The sequence below is a fragment of the Heterodontus francisci genome, chromosome 9 (assembly GCF_036365525.1).
Source record: "Heterodontus francisci isolate sHetFra1 chromosome 9, sHetFra1.hap1, whole genome shotgun sequence".
Taxonomy (NCBI): Eukaryota; Metazoa; Chordata; class Chondrichthyes; order Heterodontiformes; family Heterodontidae; genus Heterodontus; species Heterodontus francisci.
This window is the reverse complement of record NC_090379.1, coordinates 12019503-12040147: the sequence shown is the minus strand read 5'-3', so window position 1 is coordinate 12040147 and position 20645 is coordinate 12019503. Positions and strand designations below refer to the sequence as shown.

At 43.9% G+C, this 20645-nt stretch overlaps 1 protein-coding gene across 2 annotated transcripts in view; it reads right to left on the bottom strand.

Moving 5' to 3' along the window:
- ttc7b (tetratricopeptide repeat domain 7B) overlaps window positions 1-20645 on the bottom strand; it is a 358122-nt gene that overhangs the window by 176235 nt on the left and 161242 nt on the right. For both annotated transcript variants that reach the window (XM_068038566.1, XM_068038567.1), the window contains exons 13-15: window positions 20417-20474; window positions 15605-15677; window positions 13679-13839 (exon numbers count right to left, since the gene is read on the bottom strand). In XM_068038566.1, coding sequence (XP_067894667.1) covers window positions 13679-13839; window positions 15605-15677; window positions 20417-20474 — 292 coding nt within the window. The remainder of the gene's footprint in view (window positions 1-13678; window positions 13840-15604; window positions 15678-20416; window positions 20475-20645) is intronic.

Below are 20645 nucleotides of genomic sequence, written 5' to 3'. Positions count from 1 at the left end.
ATCACAAAAAACAGATTATCTGATCATCTCATTACTGTTTGTGGGAAATGGTTGCCACATTTCCTAAAATACAACAGTGACTACACTTCAAAAGTAGGCCATTCAGCCCTTCGAGCCTGCTCCGCCATTCATGGCTGATCATCCAACTCAGTAGCCTGTTCCCGCTTTCACCCCTTTAGACCCAAGAGCTATATCTAACTCCTTCTTGAAAACATACAATGTTTTGGCCTCAACTGTTTTCTGTATGGAAACGTAGAGCTTTACTTCATTGGTTGTAAAGCGCTCTGAGATATCCAGTGGTCTTGAAAAGCATTATATAAATGCAAATATTTCTTTTTCTTCTTTTTTCTTGTTTTCAGTGCAGCAGCTTTTTCGGGAGCAGCGTGTGAGCGAGTGAGCAGCTGGGAAAGTCCGTTTGAAAGTAAATTTAATTTCCTTTTGTTTTTCGGCGGAGGCCAGGGGGCTGCTGGGTAAGTAAAACACTATATATTTGGGCGGTTTAAAATAACTTTCCTTTCAGTGCAGCAGCTTTTTCGGGAGCAGCGTGTGAGCGAGTGAGCAGCTGGGAAAGTCCGTTTGAAAGTAAATTTAATTTCCTTTTGTTTTTCGGCGGAGGCCAGGGGGCTGCTGGGTAAGTAAAACACTATATATTTGGGCCGTTTAAAATAACTTTCCTTTCAGTGCAGCAGCTTTTTCGGGAGCAGCGTGTGAGCGAGTGAGCAGCTGGGAAAGTCCGTTTGAAAGTACATTTAATTTCCTTTTGTTTTTCGGCGGAGGCCAGGGGGCTGCTGGGTAAGTAAAACACTATATATTTGGGCCGTTTAAAATAACTTTCCTTTCAGTGCAGCAGCTTTTTCGGGAGCAGCGTGTGAGCGAGTGAGCAGCTGGGAAAGTCCGTTTGAAAGTAAATTTAATTTCCTTTTGTTTATCGGCGGAGGCCAGGGGGCTGCTGGGTAAGTAAAACACTATATATTTGGGCGGTTTCTGAACCCGAGACACCACACTTGTAGTGTCTCCCACCCGCCCTCCTCCTCTAACAAAAAAAAAAGGACTCGGTGGGGTGTTTATAAGGTAAGGCTTTTTCGATTTCTCTGGTTTTATTGTGATTGGTAAAAACTTTTCGTTCCTTTTTCATTTAACTAAGTTTAAACTTAAGATTAAAAATGGCAGGAGATCTCAGACCCGTATCATGCTCCTCTTGCTCAATGTGGGAGCTCGGGGACATGGCTGATGACCCTGACTCCTTCACGTGCAGGAAGTGTGTCCAGCTGCAGCTCTTGTTAGACCGCATGACGGCTCTCGAGCTGCGGATGGACTCACTTTGGAGCATGCGCGATGCTGAGGAGGTCGTGGATAGCACGTTTAGTGAATTGGTCACACCGCAGATTAGGATTGCTGAGGGAGAAAGGGAATGGGTGACCAAAAGGCAGAGAAAGAGCAGGAAGGCAGCGCAGGAGTCCCCTGCGGTCATCTCCCTCCAAAACAAGTATACCGTTTTGGATACTGTTGAGGGAGATGGCTCACCAGGGGAAGGCAGCAGTAGCCAGGTCCATGGCACCGTGGCTGGCTCTGCTGTTCCGAAGGGCGGGAAAAAGAGTGGAAGGGCTATAGTCGTAGGGGATTCGATTGTAAGGGGAGTAGATAGGCGGTTCTGTGGTCGAAAACGAGGCTCCCGAATGGTATGTTGCCTCCCAGGTGCACGGGTCAGGGACGTCTCAGATCGGCTGCAGAACATTCTAAAGGGGGAGGGTGAACAGCCAGTTGTCATTGTGCACATAGGCACTAATGATATAGGTAAAAAACGGGATGAGGTCCTACATGCAGAGTTTAGGGAGTTAGGAGCCAAGTTAAAAAGTAGGACCTCAAAGGTAGTAATCTCAGGATTACTACCAGTGCCACGTGATAGTCAGAGTAAAAATGAAAGAATAGTCAGGATGAATGCGTGGCTTGAGAGATGGTGCAGGAAGGAGGGGTTCAGATTTTTGGGACATTGGGACCGGTTCTGGGGGAGGTGGGACTATTACAAATTTGACGGTCTACACCTGGGCCGGACTGGAACCAATGTCCTTGGAGGTGCTTTTGCTAACGCTGTTGGGGAGGATTTAAACTAATGTGGCAGGGGGATGGGAACCAATTGAGGTCAGTTGACAGTAAGGAGGTAGTAACAAAAGCCTGTAAGGAACTAGATAATGAAGTCAGTGTGACTAAGGGGAAGAGCAGGCAGGGAGCAGATGATGAATATAAAGGGACTGGTGGTCTGAGGTGCATTTGTTTTAATGCAAGAAGTGTAGTAGGTAAGGCAGATGAACTTAGGGCTTGGATTAGTACCTGGGAGTATGATGTTATTGCTATTACTGAGACTTGGTTGAGGGAAGGGCATGATTGGCAACTAAATATCCCAGGATATCGATGCTTCAGGCGGGATAGAGAGGGAGGTAAAAGGGGTGGAGGAGTTGCATTACTGGTCAAAGAGGATATCAGCTGTGCTGAAAGAGGGCACTATGGAGGACTCGAGCAGTGAGGCAATATGGACAGAACTCAGAAATAGGAAGGGTGCGGTAACAATGTTGGGGCTGTACTACAGGCCTCCCAACAGCGAGCGTGAGATAGAGGTACAAATATGTAAACAGATTATGGAAAGATGTAGGAGCAACAGGGTGGTGGTGATAGGAGATTTTAATTTTCCCAACATTGACTGGGATTCGCTTAGTGTTAGAGGTCCAGATGGAGCAGAATTTGTAAGGAGCATCCAGGAGGGTTTTCTAGAGCAGTATGTAAATAGTCCAACTCGGGAAGGGGCCATACTGGACCTGGTGTTGGGGAATGAGCCCGGCCAGGTTGTTGAAGTTTCAGTAGGGGACTACTTTGGGAATAGTGATCACAATTCCGTAAGCTTTAAAATACTCATGGACAAAGACGAGAGTGGTCCAAAAGGGAGAGTGCTAAATTGGGGGAAGGCCAACTACACCAAAATTCGGCAGGAGCTGGGAAATGTAGATTGGGAGCAGCTGTTTGAAGGTAAATCCACATGTGATATGTGGGAGGCTTTTAAAGAGAGGTTGATTAGCGTGCAGGAGAGACATGTTCCTGTGAAAATGAGGGATAGAAATGGCAAGATCAGGGAACCATGGATGACAGGTGAAATTGTGAGACTAGCTAAGAGGAAAAAGGAAGCATACATAAGGTCTAGGCGGCTGATGAAAGACGAAGCTTTGAAAGAATATCGGGAATGTAGGACCAATCTGAAACGAGGAATTAAGAGGGCTAAAAGGGGTCATGAAATATCTTTAGCAAACAGGGTTAAGGAAAATCCCAAAGCCCTTGATTCATATATAAGGAGAAAGAGGGTAACTAGAGAAAGGATTGGCCCACTAAAGGACAAAGGAGGAATGTTATGCTTGGACTCAGAGAAAATGGGTGAGATTCTAAACGAGTACTTTGCATCGGTATTCACCGAGGAGAGGGACATGACGGATGTTGAGGTTAGGAACAGATGTTTGATTACTCTAGGTCAAGTCGGCATAAGGAGGGAGGAAGTGTTGGGTATTCTAAAGGGCATTAAGGTGGACAAGTCCCCAGGTCCGGATGGGATCTATCCCAGGTTACTGAGGGAAGCGAGAGAGGAAATAGCTGGGGCCTTAACAGATATCTTTGCAGCATCCTTAAACACGGGTGAGGTCCCGGAGGACTGGAGAATTGCTAATGTTGTCCCCTTGTTTAAGAAGGGTAGCAGGGATAATCCAGGTAATTATAGACCGGTGAGCCTGACGTCAGTGGTAGGGAAGCTGCTGGAGAAGATACTGAGGGATAGGATCTATTCCCATTTGGAAGAAAATGGGCTCATCAGTGATAGGCAACATGGTTTTGTGCAGGGAAGGTCATGTCTTACCAACTTAATAGAATTCTTTGAGGAAGTGACAAAGTTGATTGATGAGGTAAGGGCTGTCGATGTCATATACATGGACTTCAGTAAGGCGTTTGATAAGGTTCCCCATGGCAGGCTGATGGAGAAAGTGAAGGCGCTTGGGGTCCAAGGTGTACTAGCTAGATGGATAAAGAACTGGCTGGGCAACAGGAGACAGAGAGTAGCAGTAGAAGGGAGTTTCTCAAAATGGAGACGTGTGACCAGTGGTGTTCCACAGGGATCCGTGCTGGGACCACTGTTGTTTGTGATATACATTAATGATTTGGAGGAAAGTATAGGTGGACTGATTAGCAAATTTGCAGACGACACTAAGATTGGTGGAGTAGCAGATAGTGAAGGGGACTGTCAGAGAATACAGCAGAATATAGATAGATTGGAGAGTTGGGCAGAGAAATGGCAGATGGAGTTCAATCAGGGCAAATGCGAGGTGATGCATTTTGGAAGATCCAATTCAAGAGTGAACTATACAGTAAATGGAAAAGTCCTGGGGAAAATTGATGTCCAGAGAGATTTGGGTGTTCAGGTCCACTGTTCCCTGAAGGTGGCAACGCAGGTAAATAGAGTGGTCAAGAAGGCATACGGCATGCTTTCCTTCATCGGACGGGGCATTGAGTACAAGAGTTGGCAGGTCATGTTACAGTTGTATAGGACTTTGGTTCGGCCACATTTGGAATACTGCGTACAGTTCTGGTCGCCACATTATCAAAAGGATGTGGATGCTTTGGAGAGGGTGCAGAGGAGGTTCACCAGGATGTTGCCTGGTATGGAGGGCGCTAGCTATGAAGAGAGGTTGAGCAGATTAGGATTATTTTCATTAGAAAGACGGAGGTTGAGGGGGGACCTGATTGAGGTGTACAAAATCATGAGAGGTATAGACAGGGTGGATAGCAAGAGGCTTTTTCCCAGAGTGGGGGTTTCAATTACTAGAGGACACGAGTTCAAAGTGAAAGGGGAAAAGTTTAGGGGGGATATGCGTGGAAAGTTCTTTACGCAGAGGGTGGTGGGCACCTGGAACGCATTGCCAGCGGAGGTGGTAGATGCGGGCACGATGGAGTCTTTTAAGATGTATCTAGACAGATACATGAATGGGCAGGAAGAAAAGAGATACAGAACCTTAGAAAATAGGCGACATGTTTAGAGAGAGGATCTGGATCGGCGCAGGCTTGGAGGGCCGAAGGGCCTGTTCCTGTGCTGTAATTATCTTTGTTCTTTGTTCTTTTGTTCTTAAACAATATTGCTACCCCCTCCTTTTTTTATCCCCCTCTCCATCTCGCCTGAAAACCAGTCCACTCCTGCCCTTCTTTCAGCCATGTCTCAGTAATACTAAAATAGCATACCTCCCATGTCAATCTGTGCTCAGCTCATCTGCATTATTCCCTAGACGTTTTGCATTGAAGTATATACCATTTAGCACTGCCAAACTCCCTTGTTGTCGATTTTCTCGCCTTTGTTTCCTCTGCCTGCCAAACACACGTACTAATTTTCTGCCTTCCATTTGAACTTTTCTTCTCTCCCTTCTGAATTTAGTCTCAGGTTCCCATTCCCTCACCAGCAAGTTTAAACCTTCTCTAACAGCACTAGCAAAATCCCCAGCGAGGAGATTGGTCCCAGTCCTGTTGAGGTGCAACCTGTCTAGCTTGCACAGGTCCCATCTCCTCCAAAAGCAGTCTAACTGCCTCAGGAATCTAACGCCTTCTCTCCTGCCAAGTATTCATTAGCTCTATCTTCCTATTGCTATACTCACCAGCACGAGGCACTGGGAGTAATCTGAAAATTAGTACCTTTTAGGTCCTGCCTTTCATTCTCTCCCTCACTCCCTAAACTCTGCCTTCATGACCTCATTCCTCTTTCTGCCTATGGTGTTGGTGCCAATCTGGACCATGACCTCTTGCTTTCACCCTCCTCCCTAGGAATGCCCTGCAGCTGCTCAGTGACATCCTTAACCCTTGCACCAGAGAGGCAACATACCATCCTGCAGTCACGTCTGCAGCCGCAGAAGTGCCTGTCTGCTCCCCTCACAATCGAATCCACTATCATTGTTGTTCTTCCACGCTTCTTCTTCCATCCCCACCCCCTGTACAGCTGAGCCATCCACGGTGCTGTTGACTTGGCTCTGCCTGCACTTCCTAGAGGAACCATCACTCTCACCAGTATTCAGAATTGAATACCGGTTGGAGAGCGAGATGCACTCATGGGATCCCTGTCCTGCCTCCTTGTCCTTCTGGTGGTCACCTACTCCCTTTTTGCCTGCACATTTTTAAGCTGTGGAGTAACCACCTCCAGAAATATTCTGTTCATGGAGCTCTCAGCCTCACAGAAACCCGGAGCTCAAGCTGCTCTAGCTGGCGATACTTCCTGCATATGTGGTTGTCCAGACCACAGGAAGCGCCCAGGAATTCCCACATGTTACAGGATGTGCATTCCATGGGGCTGAGATTCCCTGCTATGACTTTACTTTCTAGTTCTAATACAGTGCCAGCTGTTACTTGTGTCCCTTCTGCTAACTTGCAACACACTATCAGTATTCATTGTTTCAAGGATCTGGTGTAAAGCAGCTACTTTCCTGGTTTCCTCCACCTTAGGTAACAAGCACCGACAGAATGAGCTGAAAAAAAAACACAAAAGATTTCCCTTTCTATAGTGCCTCGCTTGCTCACAGAACATCTCAAACTGCTTTATAGCCAACTGAGAACTTGTGAAGTCTTCTTTGGCCTCCTTATCTCGAGAGACAATGGGTAAGCACCTGGAGGTGGTCAGTGGTGTGTGGAGCAGCGCCTGGAGTGGTTATAAAGGCCAATTCTAGAGTGACAGGCTCTTCCACAGGTGCTGCAGAAAAATTTGATTGTCGGGGCTGTTACGCAGTTGGCTCTCCCCTTGCGCTTTTGTCTTTTTTCCTGCCAACTGCTAAGTCTCTTCGACTCGCCACACTTTAGCCCCGCCTTTATGGCTGTCCGCCAGCTCTGGCGAACGCTGGCAACTGACTCCCACGACTTGTGATCAATGTCACAGGATTTCCCTTTCTATAGTGCCTCTCTTGCTCACAGAACATCTCAAACTGCTTTATAGCCAACTGAGAACTTGTGAAGTGCAGTCACCGTTACTGTAGTAATGTAGGAAATGCAGCAGCCAATTCCTGTATAGCAACTCCCCACAAACAGCAATAAGATAAATGACCAGATAACCTGTTTTGCCTATGTTGGTTGAGAAATAAATATTGACTAGGACATGGGGAAAATTCCCCTGCTGCTCTTTAAAATGGTGCCATGGGATCTTTTACATCCACCCAAGAGGGCAGACGAAGCCTTGGATTAACTTCTCACCCAAAGATGGCACCTCCAACAGTGCAGCACTCCCTCAGTACTGGCCTGGATTGCCATGCTGGATTTTGCGTTCAGGTCTCTGAAATGGAACTTGAACTCTCAAAATTCTGACTCAGAGGTAAGAGTAAAAGCTGACACCTTAAATTTAAACATTTAAGATTTCAAGACATTTCAAACTTAGATATTAGCTGTGGAACTCTGACATTAAATTTAATGAAGATTTGGCTTGGGTGGCAAATATACTGCATGGCATGTTTGTAAGCCATATAGACCATGAAGCTTCTAGGTGCATTTGTTGTCTCTTGCTGAACTATCTAATCTCAGCTAGGGTGACAATGGCAGTTCAAAGGGGCCCAAGACCCTGGGATAGTGTTGGGAGATTAAATAAATCAGCCAAGACTCCTAAACCCAACTGCGATCCAATGTCCCTTCCTGGAAAGGTGCATGCATTCAGTGAAGAAGAGCTCCCTTTATTTTCTGCAATTGTTAATATTCTGAGATTGATAAATTGCTGTTAACAAAAGGCATTAAGGAAGGGGTATATGGAGTTAGATCAGGCATGATCTCAATGAATGACAAAACAGACTTGAGGGGTTAATGGCCTACTCCTGCTCCTACATTCGTTATGATGATGCTCCCGACACAGCCCCCATTCCCCACGGTTAAATATTCTGCCAATGTTCACTAACTTACATGAAGCTTGTGTGAGATACTTGGGGAAAGGAGGGGAAGTGGTGCTTCCAGACAGCAAAACTGCATGTATGCCAGTATAAGTCGGCACCTTTGGAGGCCGACGTGTAGAATGGAGAAAAGGGGGCCTGAAAAATTAAAAGTACAGATAGATGCCTCAATCAGAAAGTTTAAACATACATTTAGTGAAGCGGCAGGATAAACCTTATATTCAATGCTACTCTTGCACTGACAATTTAATTGTGGAGGTGCTGTGGTATTTTAAGTAACTATAATTACAAGAATAAAAACGTGAATTGGGGAAAAAAAGGTTTCTTTGTGATTAGAAGCTGCGTATTCCTGCTGTTCTACTCGTGCCACAATGTTCTCGTCTCCACTACTTCACATGAGGCTAGCCATTTGACCGTAGGAGACAGCCTGATTCTGTCCTCATGCGCACATTATCTAGGAGGGGGTTATACTGAGCACCAATTAAAAACTGGAAGAAAAGTCAATTTCATCCACCCCTCCCCCTCCAGCCCAGCCCTAACCCAAGCCCTCTCAAAGTGAACTGCAGCATTTCTACTTGCCACCATGACTGAGACCAGATAACTCTGCTCTGACCACCTAGCTAACCTGGACACTTCCTGATCCTGAGCTACTAAGAAGTTGGTGCAATACAACAAGTTGCATTTGTATAGTGTCTTTAATGCAAGAAAATATCCCAATGCACTTCAGGGAAGCGTAATCAGGCAAAAAGTGACACTGAGCTATAGGAGGTGATGTTAGGAGGAGAGAGGTGGACAGGCAGAGTATAGTGAAGGATAGAAAATTTCATGCTACTTCTTAAAATGGAAGGATGACAACTGCAGGAAATCTCAGAGGGCAAACTTATACTCTAGCACTTGATGCTGTTTTACTCATAACTCTCCTATTTTAATCTAGCATCTCAACACTGAACAGTACCATCTGAGAAATGCTGCACTGGCGCACACAACTCCCAAGTGGGTAGGAGATGGCTGATTTGCAGCTTCCAACTGACGACCAAACCCTTCGCTCACATGCTGATTCGAATTCCACCCTTTCTACACATGGAAATTTGAAAGGAATAGTCTCGTGATGAGATACTGTCACAATTCTCCCTCACAGGGCCTAGTCAGCTGAAGGTATGGCCACAATGGTGTGCTGGGATCTTGGAGAATTTTAGGAATGAAGTAAGTTAGATAGGGATAGATAGGGAAGAACGAGGCCATGAAGGGATGTGAGATTTAGAACTGAGGCATTTCTGGACCAGGAGGCACTATAGCTCAGTGACCAACGGGGTGATGGGCGACAGGATTTGGTGTAAATTAGGACACATCCAGTAGAGTTTTGGATGACCTCAGCATTAGAGGGTGCAAGGTGGGAGGGTGGCCAGGGGAGCAATGGAATAATGGAGTCGAGAGTTAACATAAATAGTATAACACAGGAACAGGCCAATTGGCCCAACCAACTCATGTCTGTGTTTGCGTTCCACTTGACCTATCATCCTTCCTCATCTAACTCTATCGGTATAACCTTGTATGTTCCCTTCTCCTTTCCTCATATGTTGATTTAACTTGCCCTTGGATGCAATCAACTACTCCCTATGGAAGCGAGGTCCACATTCTCACCACTTTCTGGTAAAAGAAGTTTCTCCCAAATTCCCCGTTTCATTTCTTAATGACTATCTAAGATTGATGTGCTCTAGCTTTGCTCTTCGCCACAAGTAAAAGCACTCTTTCTGTATCTACTCTTATCAAAACCATTCACAATTCTAAAGACCTCTGTTAAGTCATCCCTTAGCCGTCTCTTTTCAAAAAAGACCCAGCCTTTTCATCCTCTCCTGATGTGTATAACCTTGCTGTTCTGGTATCATCCTTGTAAATTCTTTTGCACCCCCTCCTGTGCCTCTATATCCTTTTTATAATATCGCGACCAGAACTGCACACAGCACACCAAGTGTGGTCTAACCAAGGTTCGATACAAGTTTAGCATAACTCTTCTACTTTTCAACTCTACCCTTCTAGAAATAAACCCTAGTGCTTGGTTTGCTTTGTTTTAACTGGCATCACAACTTGTAGTAATTTATGTATTTGTATTTCCTTTGCTCCACTTCCCCATTTAGATTATTTCCCAAGTAATAGGTGACCTCCTCATGTTTCTTACCAAACATAATGTTTCCTACTTTAAAATTCATTTGCCAATTATATCCCCATTCTGAAGGTTTATTAATGCTTTCTTGCAATTTATTGCAGTCCTCCTCAGTACTATCTCCCTTAATTTGGTGTCATATCCAAATTTAGAAATTGTGTTTTTGACTCTAAAGTCTAAATTGTTGATATAAATTGTAACAGAGGCACAGATGAGGATTTCAGCAGATGATCTGAGACGGCGCAGACAGACAAGAACACAAGAAAAGAAATAGGACAGGAGTAGACCATATGGCCTAGTGAACCTGCTCCATTATTCAAAACGATCATGGCTGATCTTAGGCCTCAACTCCACCTTCCCGCCCGCTCACCATATCCCTCGATTCCCTCAAAGACCAAAAATCTGTCTATCCCAGTCTAAATATATTCAACAATGGAGCATCCACCACCCTCTGGGGTAGAGAATTCCAAAAGATTTATAACTGTTTGAGTGAAGTAATTTCTCATCTCAGTCCTGAATGATTGGCCCCTTATCCTGAGACTGTGCCCAGTGTTTTAGATTCCTCAACCAGCAGAAACAATCTCAGTGTCTACCTTATCAAGCCCCTTTAGAATCTTCTATGTTTCAATGAGATCACCTCTCATTCTTCTAAACTCCAGAGAATATAGGCTCAATTTAACATAGGACAACTCCCTCATCCCAGGGACCAATCTAGTGAACCTTCACTGTACTGCCTCCAATGCAAGTATATCCATTTTTAAATTGGAGACCAAAACTGCACACAGTACTCTAGATGTGGTCTCACCACAACTGTAACAAGACTTCCTTATTCCTGTACTCCAATCCCCTTGCAATTAAGGCCAACAAGCCATTCGGCTTCCTAATTGCTTGCTATACCTGCATGCTAACTTTGTGTTCCTTGTACAAGCACCCCCAAATCTCTTTGAACATCAACACTTACAAGTTGCATACCTTTAAAAAAATATTGTGCTTTTTTATTCTTTGGACCAAAGTGAATAACTTCACACTTCCCTACATTATACTCCATTTGCCATCTTGTTGCCCACTCACTTAATCTGCAGCCTCTGTGTCCTCCACACAGTTTAACTTTCCACCTACTTTTGTATCATTAGCAAACTTTAATACATTGCTCTTTGTCTCTTCATCTAAGTCATTAATAGATTGTAAATAGCTGAGGCCCCAGCATTGATCCTTGTGGAGCTCAACTATTTACTGCCTGCCAACTTGAAAACGTCCTGTTTTATTTCCACGCTTTATTTCCTGCCTGTTGACCAATCATCTATCCATGCTAATATATTACCCCCAACTCCACGAGCCCTTATATTGCCTATTAATCTTTTGTGTGGCACCTTATCGAATGCCTTTTATAAATTCAGGAATACCACATCTACTGGTTCCCCTTTATCTACCCTACTAGTTACAACCTCAAAAAAACTCTAATAAATTTGTCAAACAGAATTTCCCTTTAGTAAAACCATACTGACTTGTTCTAATCATACTGTGCTTTTCTAAGTGCATTGTTAAGACTTAGTAATAGATTATAGTTATTCAAGCAAAATACTGCAGATGCTGGAAATTTGAGATAAAAACAGAAACTAGAAATATTCAGCAGGTCAGGCAGCATCTTTGGAGAGAGAAGCAGAGTTAACGTTTCAGGTCTGTGACCTTTCATCAGAACATCAGTGTATTAATAATCGTAAGACTGTCAGTCGGGCTCGCAGTAAGGCACATTTGCGCATACTGAAAGCTACATATATTAATACACAGGGCCCTGTTCTTTGCAGACAGAAAGAATATGAACACACATTGCGCCTGTTTCAGTTAAATAAAATGAACCAGCCATTCGCTGGTTCATTCCTCAGGGCAATGCCTTGACCAGAGTCAAGCCGCCTGGTTTAAGTTTCAAACAAAGCTTGGCATGTTAACTGTCATTCTCCATGGCAACGCCTCTACCAATCAGAGTCCACTTGCCAACCAATCAGCACTCGCTTCTCAGTATAAATCTGTTGCTTTCCCTTACATTCTTGTCAATGGTCCTGATGAGTGCAAGACGAAGAGCTTCAACAAAATGTCTCTGTTTTCAGCAATACTAATGATAGATTCATAGAAGCAGAAGCAGGTCTTGATGATTTTTCTTTTATATTTGTTCCTGGGATGAGGGCTAGGTCAACATTTATTGTCCATCCCTAATTGAACTTAAGGTGGTGGTGGTGAGCTGCCTTCCTGAACTCCTGCAGTCCATGTGGAGTAAGTACACCCACAGTGATGTTAGGAAGAGAGTTCCAGGATTCTGACCCAGCGACAGTGAAGGAACGGCGCCATAGTTTCAAGTCAGGGTAGTGTGTGGCTTGGATGGAAACTTGCAGGTGATGGTATTCCCATGCGTCCACTGCCCTTGTCCTTCTAGGTGGTAGAGGTCATGGGTTTGGAAGGTGCTGGCTAAGCAACCAAGGTGCGTTGCTACAGTGCATCTTGTAGATGGTACACACTGCTACCACTGTGCATCGGTGGTAGAGGGAGTGAATGTTTGTAGATGGGGTGCCAGTCATGTGGGCTGCTTTGTCCTGGATGGTGTCAAGCTTCTTGAGTGTTGTTGGAGCTGCACCCATCCAGGCAAGTGGAGAGTAGTCCATCACACTCCTGACTTGTGCCTTGTAGATGGTGGACAGGCTTTGGGGAGTCAGGAGGTTACTCGCAACAGGATTCCTAGCCTTTGACCTGCTCTTTTAGCTATGGTGTTTATATGGCTACTCCAGTTCAGTTTCTGGTCTGTGGTAACGCCCCCAGGATGTTGATAGTGGGGGGGATTCAGCTATCGTAATGCCATTGAATGTCAAGGGGAGATGGTTAGATGCTGTGTTGTTGGAGATGGTCATTGGCTGGCACTTGTGTGGCGTGAATGTTACTTGCCACTTATCAGCCCAAGCCTGGATATTGTCCAGATCTTGCTGCATTTCTACACTGACTGCTTCTGTATCTGAGTCGTCGCGAATGGTGCTGAATTGTGCAATCATCAGCGAACATCCCCACTTCTGACCTTATGATTGAAGGAAGGTCATTGATGAAGCAGCTGAAGATGATTGGGCCTAGGACACTACCCTGAGAAATTCCTGCAGTGATGTCCTGGAGCTCAGATGATTGATCTCCAACAACCACAACCATCTTCCTTTGTGCTAGGTATGACTCCGACCAGTGGAGAGTTTTCCCCGATTCTCATTGACTCCAGTTTTGCTAGGGATCCTTGATGCCATACTCGGTCAAAGGGCCTTGATGTCAAGGGCAGTCACTCTCACCTCACCTCTTGAGTTTAGTTCTTTTGTCCATGTTTGAACCAAGGCTGTAATGAGGTCTGGAGCTGAGTGGCCCTGGCGGAAACCAAACTGAGCGTTAGTGAGCAGGATGATGGAGTAAATAGGGTGTCGGAAGCTCAGCTCAGGGTCAAATAGGATGGGAATTTGTGAACGTTCTGGTTCAGCCTCACGGAATGCTCTACATTGCAGCGACTGCAGTGTTGCAGTAAAGATTATTAATTCCCTTTTGGACTTAAAAACCAAAAGGGTTAGATACTCACATGAAGTGTTCAGGGTATTCACTCAGTGCCATGTCGATAATGTTTACAGCATCATGATAGTGCTTCTGAGCTGAAAGCAGCAACGCCAGTAGGTGCAGTGAGTTCACATCGTCTCCCTGCAACTGCAAAGCTTGTCGGACGTAACCCAGTGCTTCTGGGATCTGAAAGCAATAAATCGGCATCATCAACAGTAACATGGCAACAAGCTTGGAGCACAAGAAAATCCTCTGAAATCACCCTTCTCATCTTAGTGCTGCTTTCAGTCTTGGTGCATAATTTGCAAACACTTAATCGCTCACTCCTTATGCTCGGACAAGCAATTAAATAAAAGGACACCTGGCATGAGTTTGTGGAAATGAGTCAGATAGAAAAGAGACCATGATGTTTGATGGAAAGTTCAAAACTATCCCTACATCCCCAATTTATACTGAAAAAAAAAGAGAAACATTTGATGATGTTTTTGTAAGATATGCCCAGCTGGTAACCTGTTTTCCCAGAATGACATGGCTCTTGATTTCCTCCTAATCAAAATCATGACCCCTACTGCCTCACTGGAGCCCCTCTGACACGTTCCCTATTGGTGATATCACAATGTGTGGCTGAGCACAAGAAAGATCAGGACCAGGAGAGTGTGATTGCTAAAGGTTCTTGTTCCTAGTTGCCCTGAGCTGTTGATTATTAAGAGCCAACCAGGTTGGATACTTTAGTATAGTGGTTATGTTTCTGGACTAGTGATCCAGAGACTTGGTTTAATGACCTCGAAACATGAGTTCAAATCCTACCACGGCAGTTAGGAATTAATTCAATTAATCAAATAGATCAGGAACAAAAAGGTAATGGTGACCACAGAACTACCACAGTTGGGCGGCACAGTGGCGCAGTGGTTAGCACCGCAGCCTCACAGCTCCAGGGACTCGGGTTCAATTCTGGGTACTGCCTGTGTGGAGTTTGCAAGTTCTCCCTGTGACCGCGAGGGTTTTTGCCGGGTGCTCCGGTTTCCTCCCACAGCCAAAGACTTGTAGGTGATAGGTAAATTGGCCATTGTAAATTGCCCCTAGTGTAGGTAGGTGGTAGTGAATATGGGATTACTGTAGGGTTAGTATAAATGGGTGGTTGTTGGTCGGCACAGACTCGGTGGGTCGAAGGGCCTGTTTCAGTGCTGTATCTCTAAATAAAAAAAAATTTAAAAAATACCAGATTGCTGTAAAATCCATCTGTTCTCTAATGTCCTTTAAGGAAGGATATCTGCCATTCTTTCTTCGGCTGGCCGATATGTTACTCCAGATCCACGGCAATGCGTTTGACTCTTAAACTGCCCATGAAATAACCTAGCAAGCTACTCAGTTGTACCGTATAAATGTGACACCTCCATCTTCTGAAGGACAATTTGAGATGGGCAAAAAATATTGGCCGTACCAGCAATGTCCACATCCTGTGACTGAATTTTAAAGTTCTCATGCAATGCTGGTTCTAAATTTTTTTGGAGTCTGCAGGTAACTTAAGTGTGCGGCCCCTTTAAATTTTTTTCTGCGGCTGCACACATGCAGTAACTTAAAGAGACCAACTTGTGCAAGGCCTGTTCAGGGATTTCTGGGTTGCTGTGCAGCTTACAAGGAAAATTGGTCGTGTGGCCTAGAGTCGTGTTTAGACCAAAATGTTCCCTTTCCTGAAGGACATTAGTGACCAGTGGGCTTTTTGCAACAATCTGACAGCATCCATGGCCACAAATTACCAGTATTACGCTCAGAGTCATAACATGCTACAATGGGATTGGAACTCATGATCTCTGCACTGTTATTCCCATACCTTACCCACTATACCACTCTTCCCTATATATCCCTTCAATAATTTGCTCTCTGAACTGCAAAAAAAGTCAGAATTCACTGAACATGTTAAAGAACCCAATGTGTGGTGTCCAGTACTGACCTGCCTTGATATAGCGAGCTGAAGAGCCAGGTAGAAAGCAGCCTGGTGATCTGTTGGACACAACCCATGAGCTCTGGATGGGAAAGTGACAGAAAAGAACAATGAGTACAAAGGCTTGCTTTTGTGTGAAAAAGTCAACTTAAAGATGAAATACCCCAGAGGTCAGAATCTTTTTCCTGCTAGTTTCTGCCAAAGAACATCATAACTAGGAGGAGGAGGCCATACATCCCCTCGAGCCTGCTCCACCATTCAGGAAAATTATAGCTGATCTTCAACCTCAATTCCACTTCCCTGCCCAATCCCCGTAACACTTGATTCCCTTAGAGACCAAAAGTCCAGCGATCTGTGCCTTGAATATACTTAACGACAAACATCCACAGCCCTCTGAGGTAGAGAATTCCAAAGATTCACAAACCTCTGAAGAAATGTTTCCTCATTTCAGTCCTAAATGGCTGTCCCCTTATCCTGAGACTATGCCCCCTAGTTCTAGACTCTCCAGCCAGGGGAAACAGCCTCTCAGTGTCTACCCTGTCAAGCCCTCTGAGAACCTTATGATTTTTTAATGAGACCATCTCATTCTTCTAAACTCTAGGGGGTGTAGACATATTCTACTCGGTCTCTCTTAACAGGACAACACACTCACCCCAGGAATCAATTTAGTGAATTTTTGTTGCACCCCTTTTAAGACAAGTATGTGCTTCCTCTGCTACAGAGAACAAAATTGTGCACATTACTCCAGGTGTGGTTTCACCAAAGCCCTGTATGATTACAGAAAGACTTCCTTATTCTTGTACTCCAGCATCCATGCAATAAAGGCCAACTAACTATTTGGCTTCCTAATTTCTTCTTGTACCTGCATGCAAACTAACTTTGCTTTGTTTACAAGGATATTCAAATTCCTCTGATCACCAACATTGAGTCGTTGTGATGAAAACTCGATCTGCTAAGAATGAGGCATATTAATTTTGTCCTATGGAACATTAATTTTAAGCTCTTACTGGCTGGAAACATTAGCATTCTAAGAGACAGCTCCCTGGAGAAGACAATGGAACTGCTCCCTAATTCAATTAACCCAAATGGATTTTGATCACCAGACGCTGAATATGTGAAAGTCAGCATTCCAGCCCCCTCCTGAGGGTGTTTACTAAGACGAAGAATCCACAAAACTCGCCAGGCAGGTTGTCCTGAAAAAAAGAGCTAGTCACATGACTGGCCCGCTGGCCCAGGTTTCGTTTGAATTGTGTTCACAGAACAGGTTGAGATCACAGTGCAACTGAACTTGAACAGAGAGCATCTCCCTCTCACACCAAGAGACTGCAACTGGATTTCAAGACGACAGAAAACCATCGAAACAAGTTTTAAAGTGTGTACTGGGCCCCAATGAGACAGCAAAGTTTAACTGCAAACAAAGACTTTACATCGAACTCAAAAGACAGTAAACGAACATGAGCTACTGCTTCAAACCTTTCCCCTTGATTCTTTCTCCTTTTCTGTCTCTATCTGCATGTGTGTTTATCATGTATGCATGCTCGCATCGTGTATTTTTAGTAGTTTTAACTGAATTAGAGTTTTAAGGTTAAAAACTTACACCTTTCTTGTTTAAATCTAAGAAAACCTGTCTGGTTGATTTCTTTGCCATTACAAGTGGAGAGCAGTGAACAAGGATTCACTGAGCGGAAGACAAAAACACTGTTTTTAATAATTAAACCTGGTTACGGTCAAACCAGGAAAAGGCGGAGAGGGAACCCCTAGACCCCTTTCTCACCTGGTCGTAATATCGTGTAAAAGTTGAGTCTTTGATAAATTTTAGGCGAAAATTTCAGGGGAGGGTTGACTTTTACATGAGTCCTACTTTTGAACTTTTATTAACAAAATAATAGCGACCATGGAGACAGACAATTAGTGTAAACTCATTTATTTAAACAGAAGTCATACACAAATTTATACAATTTTTATTACAATAAATGGAAGAATTTAAAAATGAAAACTAGCTAGAACCGAATGTGCATTAAAAGCCAAAGTCTCATTATTATTGCAACTCTGAATAATTCTTCCCAATCATCTGCTTAAATGGCATTGTATGGATCAGCAGCAGCGGTTATGCCATTATCATCATTCCACAAATAATCATCCTGTTTACCATTGAGTGCACTGGAAATTCCACATTTCTTGAAGAATCTCCTGACAATGTCGGTTTTGAGGCCATTCCAAACGTCCATAACCCATTCACACAAAGTTGCTAGTGCTGGAGCCCACATACTGCCTCCTTTGGTGAATGTTTTCTCTCCCTCCAACATCCAGTTGCTCCATTTACTTCTGATGCTGTCCTTGGATGGCCTGTTGATACCGACATCTAATGGTTGGACCACACTGGTAAAGCCACTGGGAATCACTGCAATATCGGTGTTCTGTGATCGAACCTCAGCGACAACATGTGTGATCAAACCTCAGCACAAGTGGTGCGATTTAAACAAGTCCCAGATGAGCAAACATTTTTCTTGCTGTAATCCACCTGGTCGCAAATTCCACGTTTTTCTCAGCCATATTTTGCAGCAACCTTCATCCAGCCATTCTTTTTCATGAACATAGATAACAATGCCTCTTGGAAATTTCTGTTTGGGGTTGCTTTTCGTCTTAAATATCACCATTGACTTTAGCTTTGTCCAGTCGAACATACATGAAAGTTCACAGTGAATCTAGTCTTTTCATGGTCACTAGTCTTAACTAGTACTTCTTTTTCTCCAATTTTGTTCACGTTTGATTTGCCGGCATATCAAAATCCATGTTGCCAATGCAATTCTTCCCTCGATGTCAGAGTATAAATGGAATTTGGTGACCTTGTTGTCAAGTTCAGCAGGTAGATGCAGTGAAATCTTGGGTCTTTTGGCAAAGTATAAAATCGTGTGCATGAACCTAGAACACCATCCAGCGCTGGCCTTGAAATCTGCTGTGTCTTCTTCCTTTGCTTCTTTCAGGGTGTAAAGTCAGATGGATGTGCGGGAAACTATGTATCCATACTGACCCATTCCACAACTTTACCATCTAATTGCAGCAACTTGCTAGACTTTCCCCTGTTGGCACTTTTATTCTTTGGCATCTTCATCAGTTGTGTGGAAAGCTTTCTCCAATCTCTGACATTCTTTTGATACTTTGAATTCTTTTGCTGCTGCACAATATTTGCCATTCCTGCACACGCAATGACTTTTAGTTTAAACTGCACTGTGTATTTACTGTTCTTCCTTGGCACCATATTGAAAAAAAGTGGGGATCTTAGCTGAACATTCGGGTATTTATACTAGTGCATGATTAGAATGTTCTGTCTGCGCTCTGAAAGTTAAGGTCGACTTTTACATGAGGATATATGGTAATAGTTTATATTCCTTCCAGGGTTTTTAAACAAGTAGATGAGAACATTACAGATTCTAGAACTGTTCCTTTACATTGGAAAATTGGGTCTGTCCCTCCTCTATTTAAGAAAGGTGGCAGAGGGAAACCACGGAATTATAGCAGCAGAACAAAAGCAAAATACTGCGGATGCTGGAAATCTGAAATAAAAACAAGAAATGCTGGAACCACTCAGCAGGTCTGGCAGCATCTGCGGAAAGAGAAGCAGAGTTAACGTTTCGGGTCAGTGACCCTTCTTCGGAACCGTAACGTTAACTCTGCTTCTCTTTCCACAGATGCTGCCAGACCTGCTGAGTGGTTCCAGCATTTCTTGTTTTTATTTCAGGGAATTATAGCCTCTTTCCTGGTTGGTTCCACGACATATTATTCTAAAGCTAAACCTCTAATCCTCCACAGAAAACAGTTCAGCAAAAGCTCTGCTATCTGTATCCTATCCTGTACCAAATCTCTTGCCCTTGCTTAATCACATCAATTCTCAGTCCCCTTACACCTGAAATTTAAAAGTATATCCTTCTGGTTAAATGCAATGCACTACGCTGTATAAACAATCTAGAGATCACCAGACTGTCTAATATGAGAAATCTAGAGATCACTACACTATGCTACATGGACAATCTAGTGGTTATACACTGTGGCATATGGACTACCTGGTGGACACTTCACACTTATTTGCTATATAGACAAACTAGTGAACACTGTATTTGGCTGCAAAGAAGATGCAGTGGGCATTGCACGGTGAATCACTGATCCAGCTGAGACTGATGGAACAATACTCCCCTCTATCTTACACTTGTAAGCATCCACCTAAAATTCATTTGGTTCAACTCCTAATGTTGTTTCGGCAGGCCACAAGGATGGGGCTGGTGCAGGAGATAGAAATATATTTGCATGGTGGAGGGCTACTGTTTTGAGGGTAGAGTAACGTTCTTTAAGAAGTATACCATGGTCTTCTGAGGGTGGGCTGTGACACATATTTAGGGGAAGATTAGAAACAATTTTACTATATAGCTGGCTGTGCTTCAAAGAAGATTGTTCCATTTTCTCAGTGCTAACATCCCTCCCATGGTGAGCACATAAACACCTAAAAAAGAACACCATTTCCACTCCTTTACTTCCATGCTCTGGTGACGTTCTTTTTGCCACACATGATGACTCAGACACCCACACAAATATATGCTCCCTTTAGTCCTAAAAATAGACCTCATACTTCCAGTAATTTGCCAGCACTTACTTTGTGGCCTGAAATGGTGCCTGTTCTCCACTGGAGAGATTAGAGAAATGCTGTGCATGAATAAAGCATGCAAGTGGAATACATCATCCATTTTAGTTGTCATGGTAACAGTAAGAATTTATGTTTTACCTTTTCCGTCAGAGATTTCTATATTTTTTTTCTGTAAACGCACGCACCTCTGAAATGCTCGAAGTGCTTTTTTCTGGAGATCCTCTTGCATTCCTCTCAATGTTGCTTTAAAAAGAAAAATCAATAGCTTGTTAATGAAACGGGCAGAGGATGAAAGAAAAAACATAAAATACTGGAAATATTCAGCAGGTCTGGCAACATTATGGTCTGCTGAAAGGCCACAGATCTGAAACATTAACTTCGTTTCTCTCTCCAGATGCTACCAGACCTTCTGAG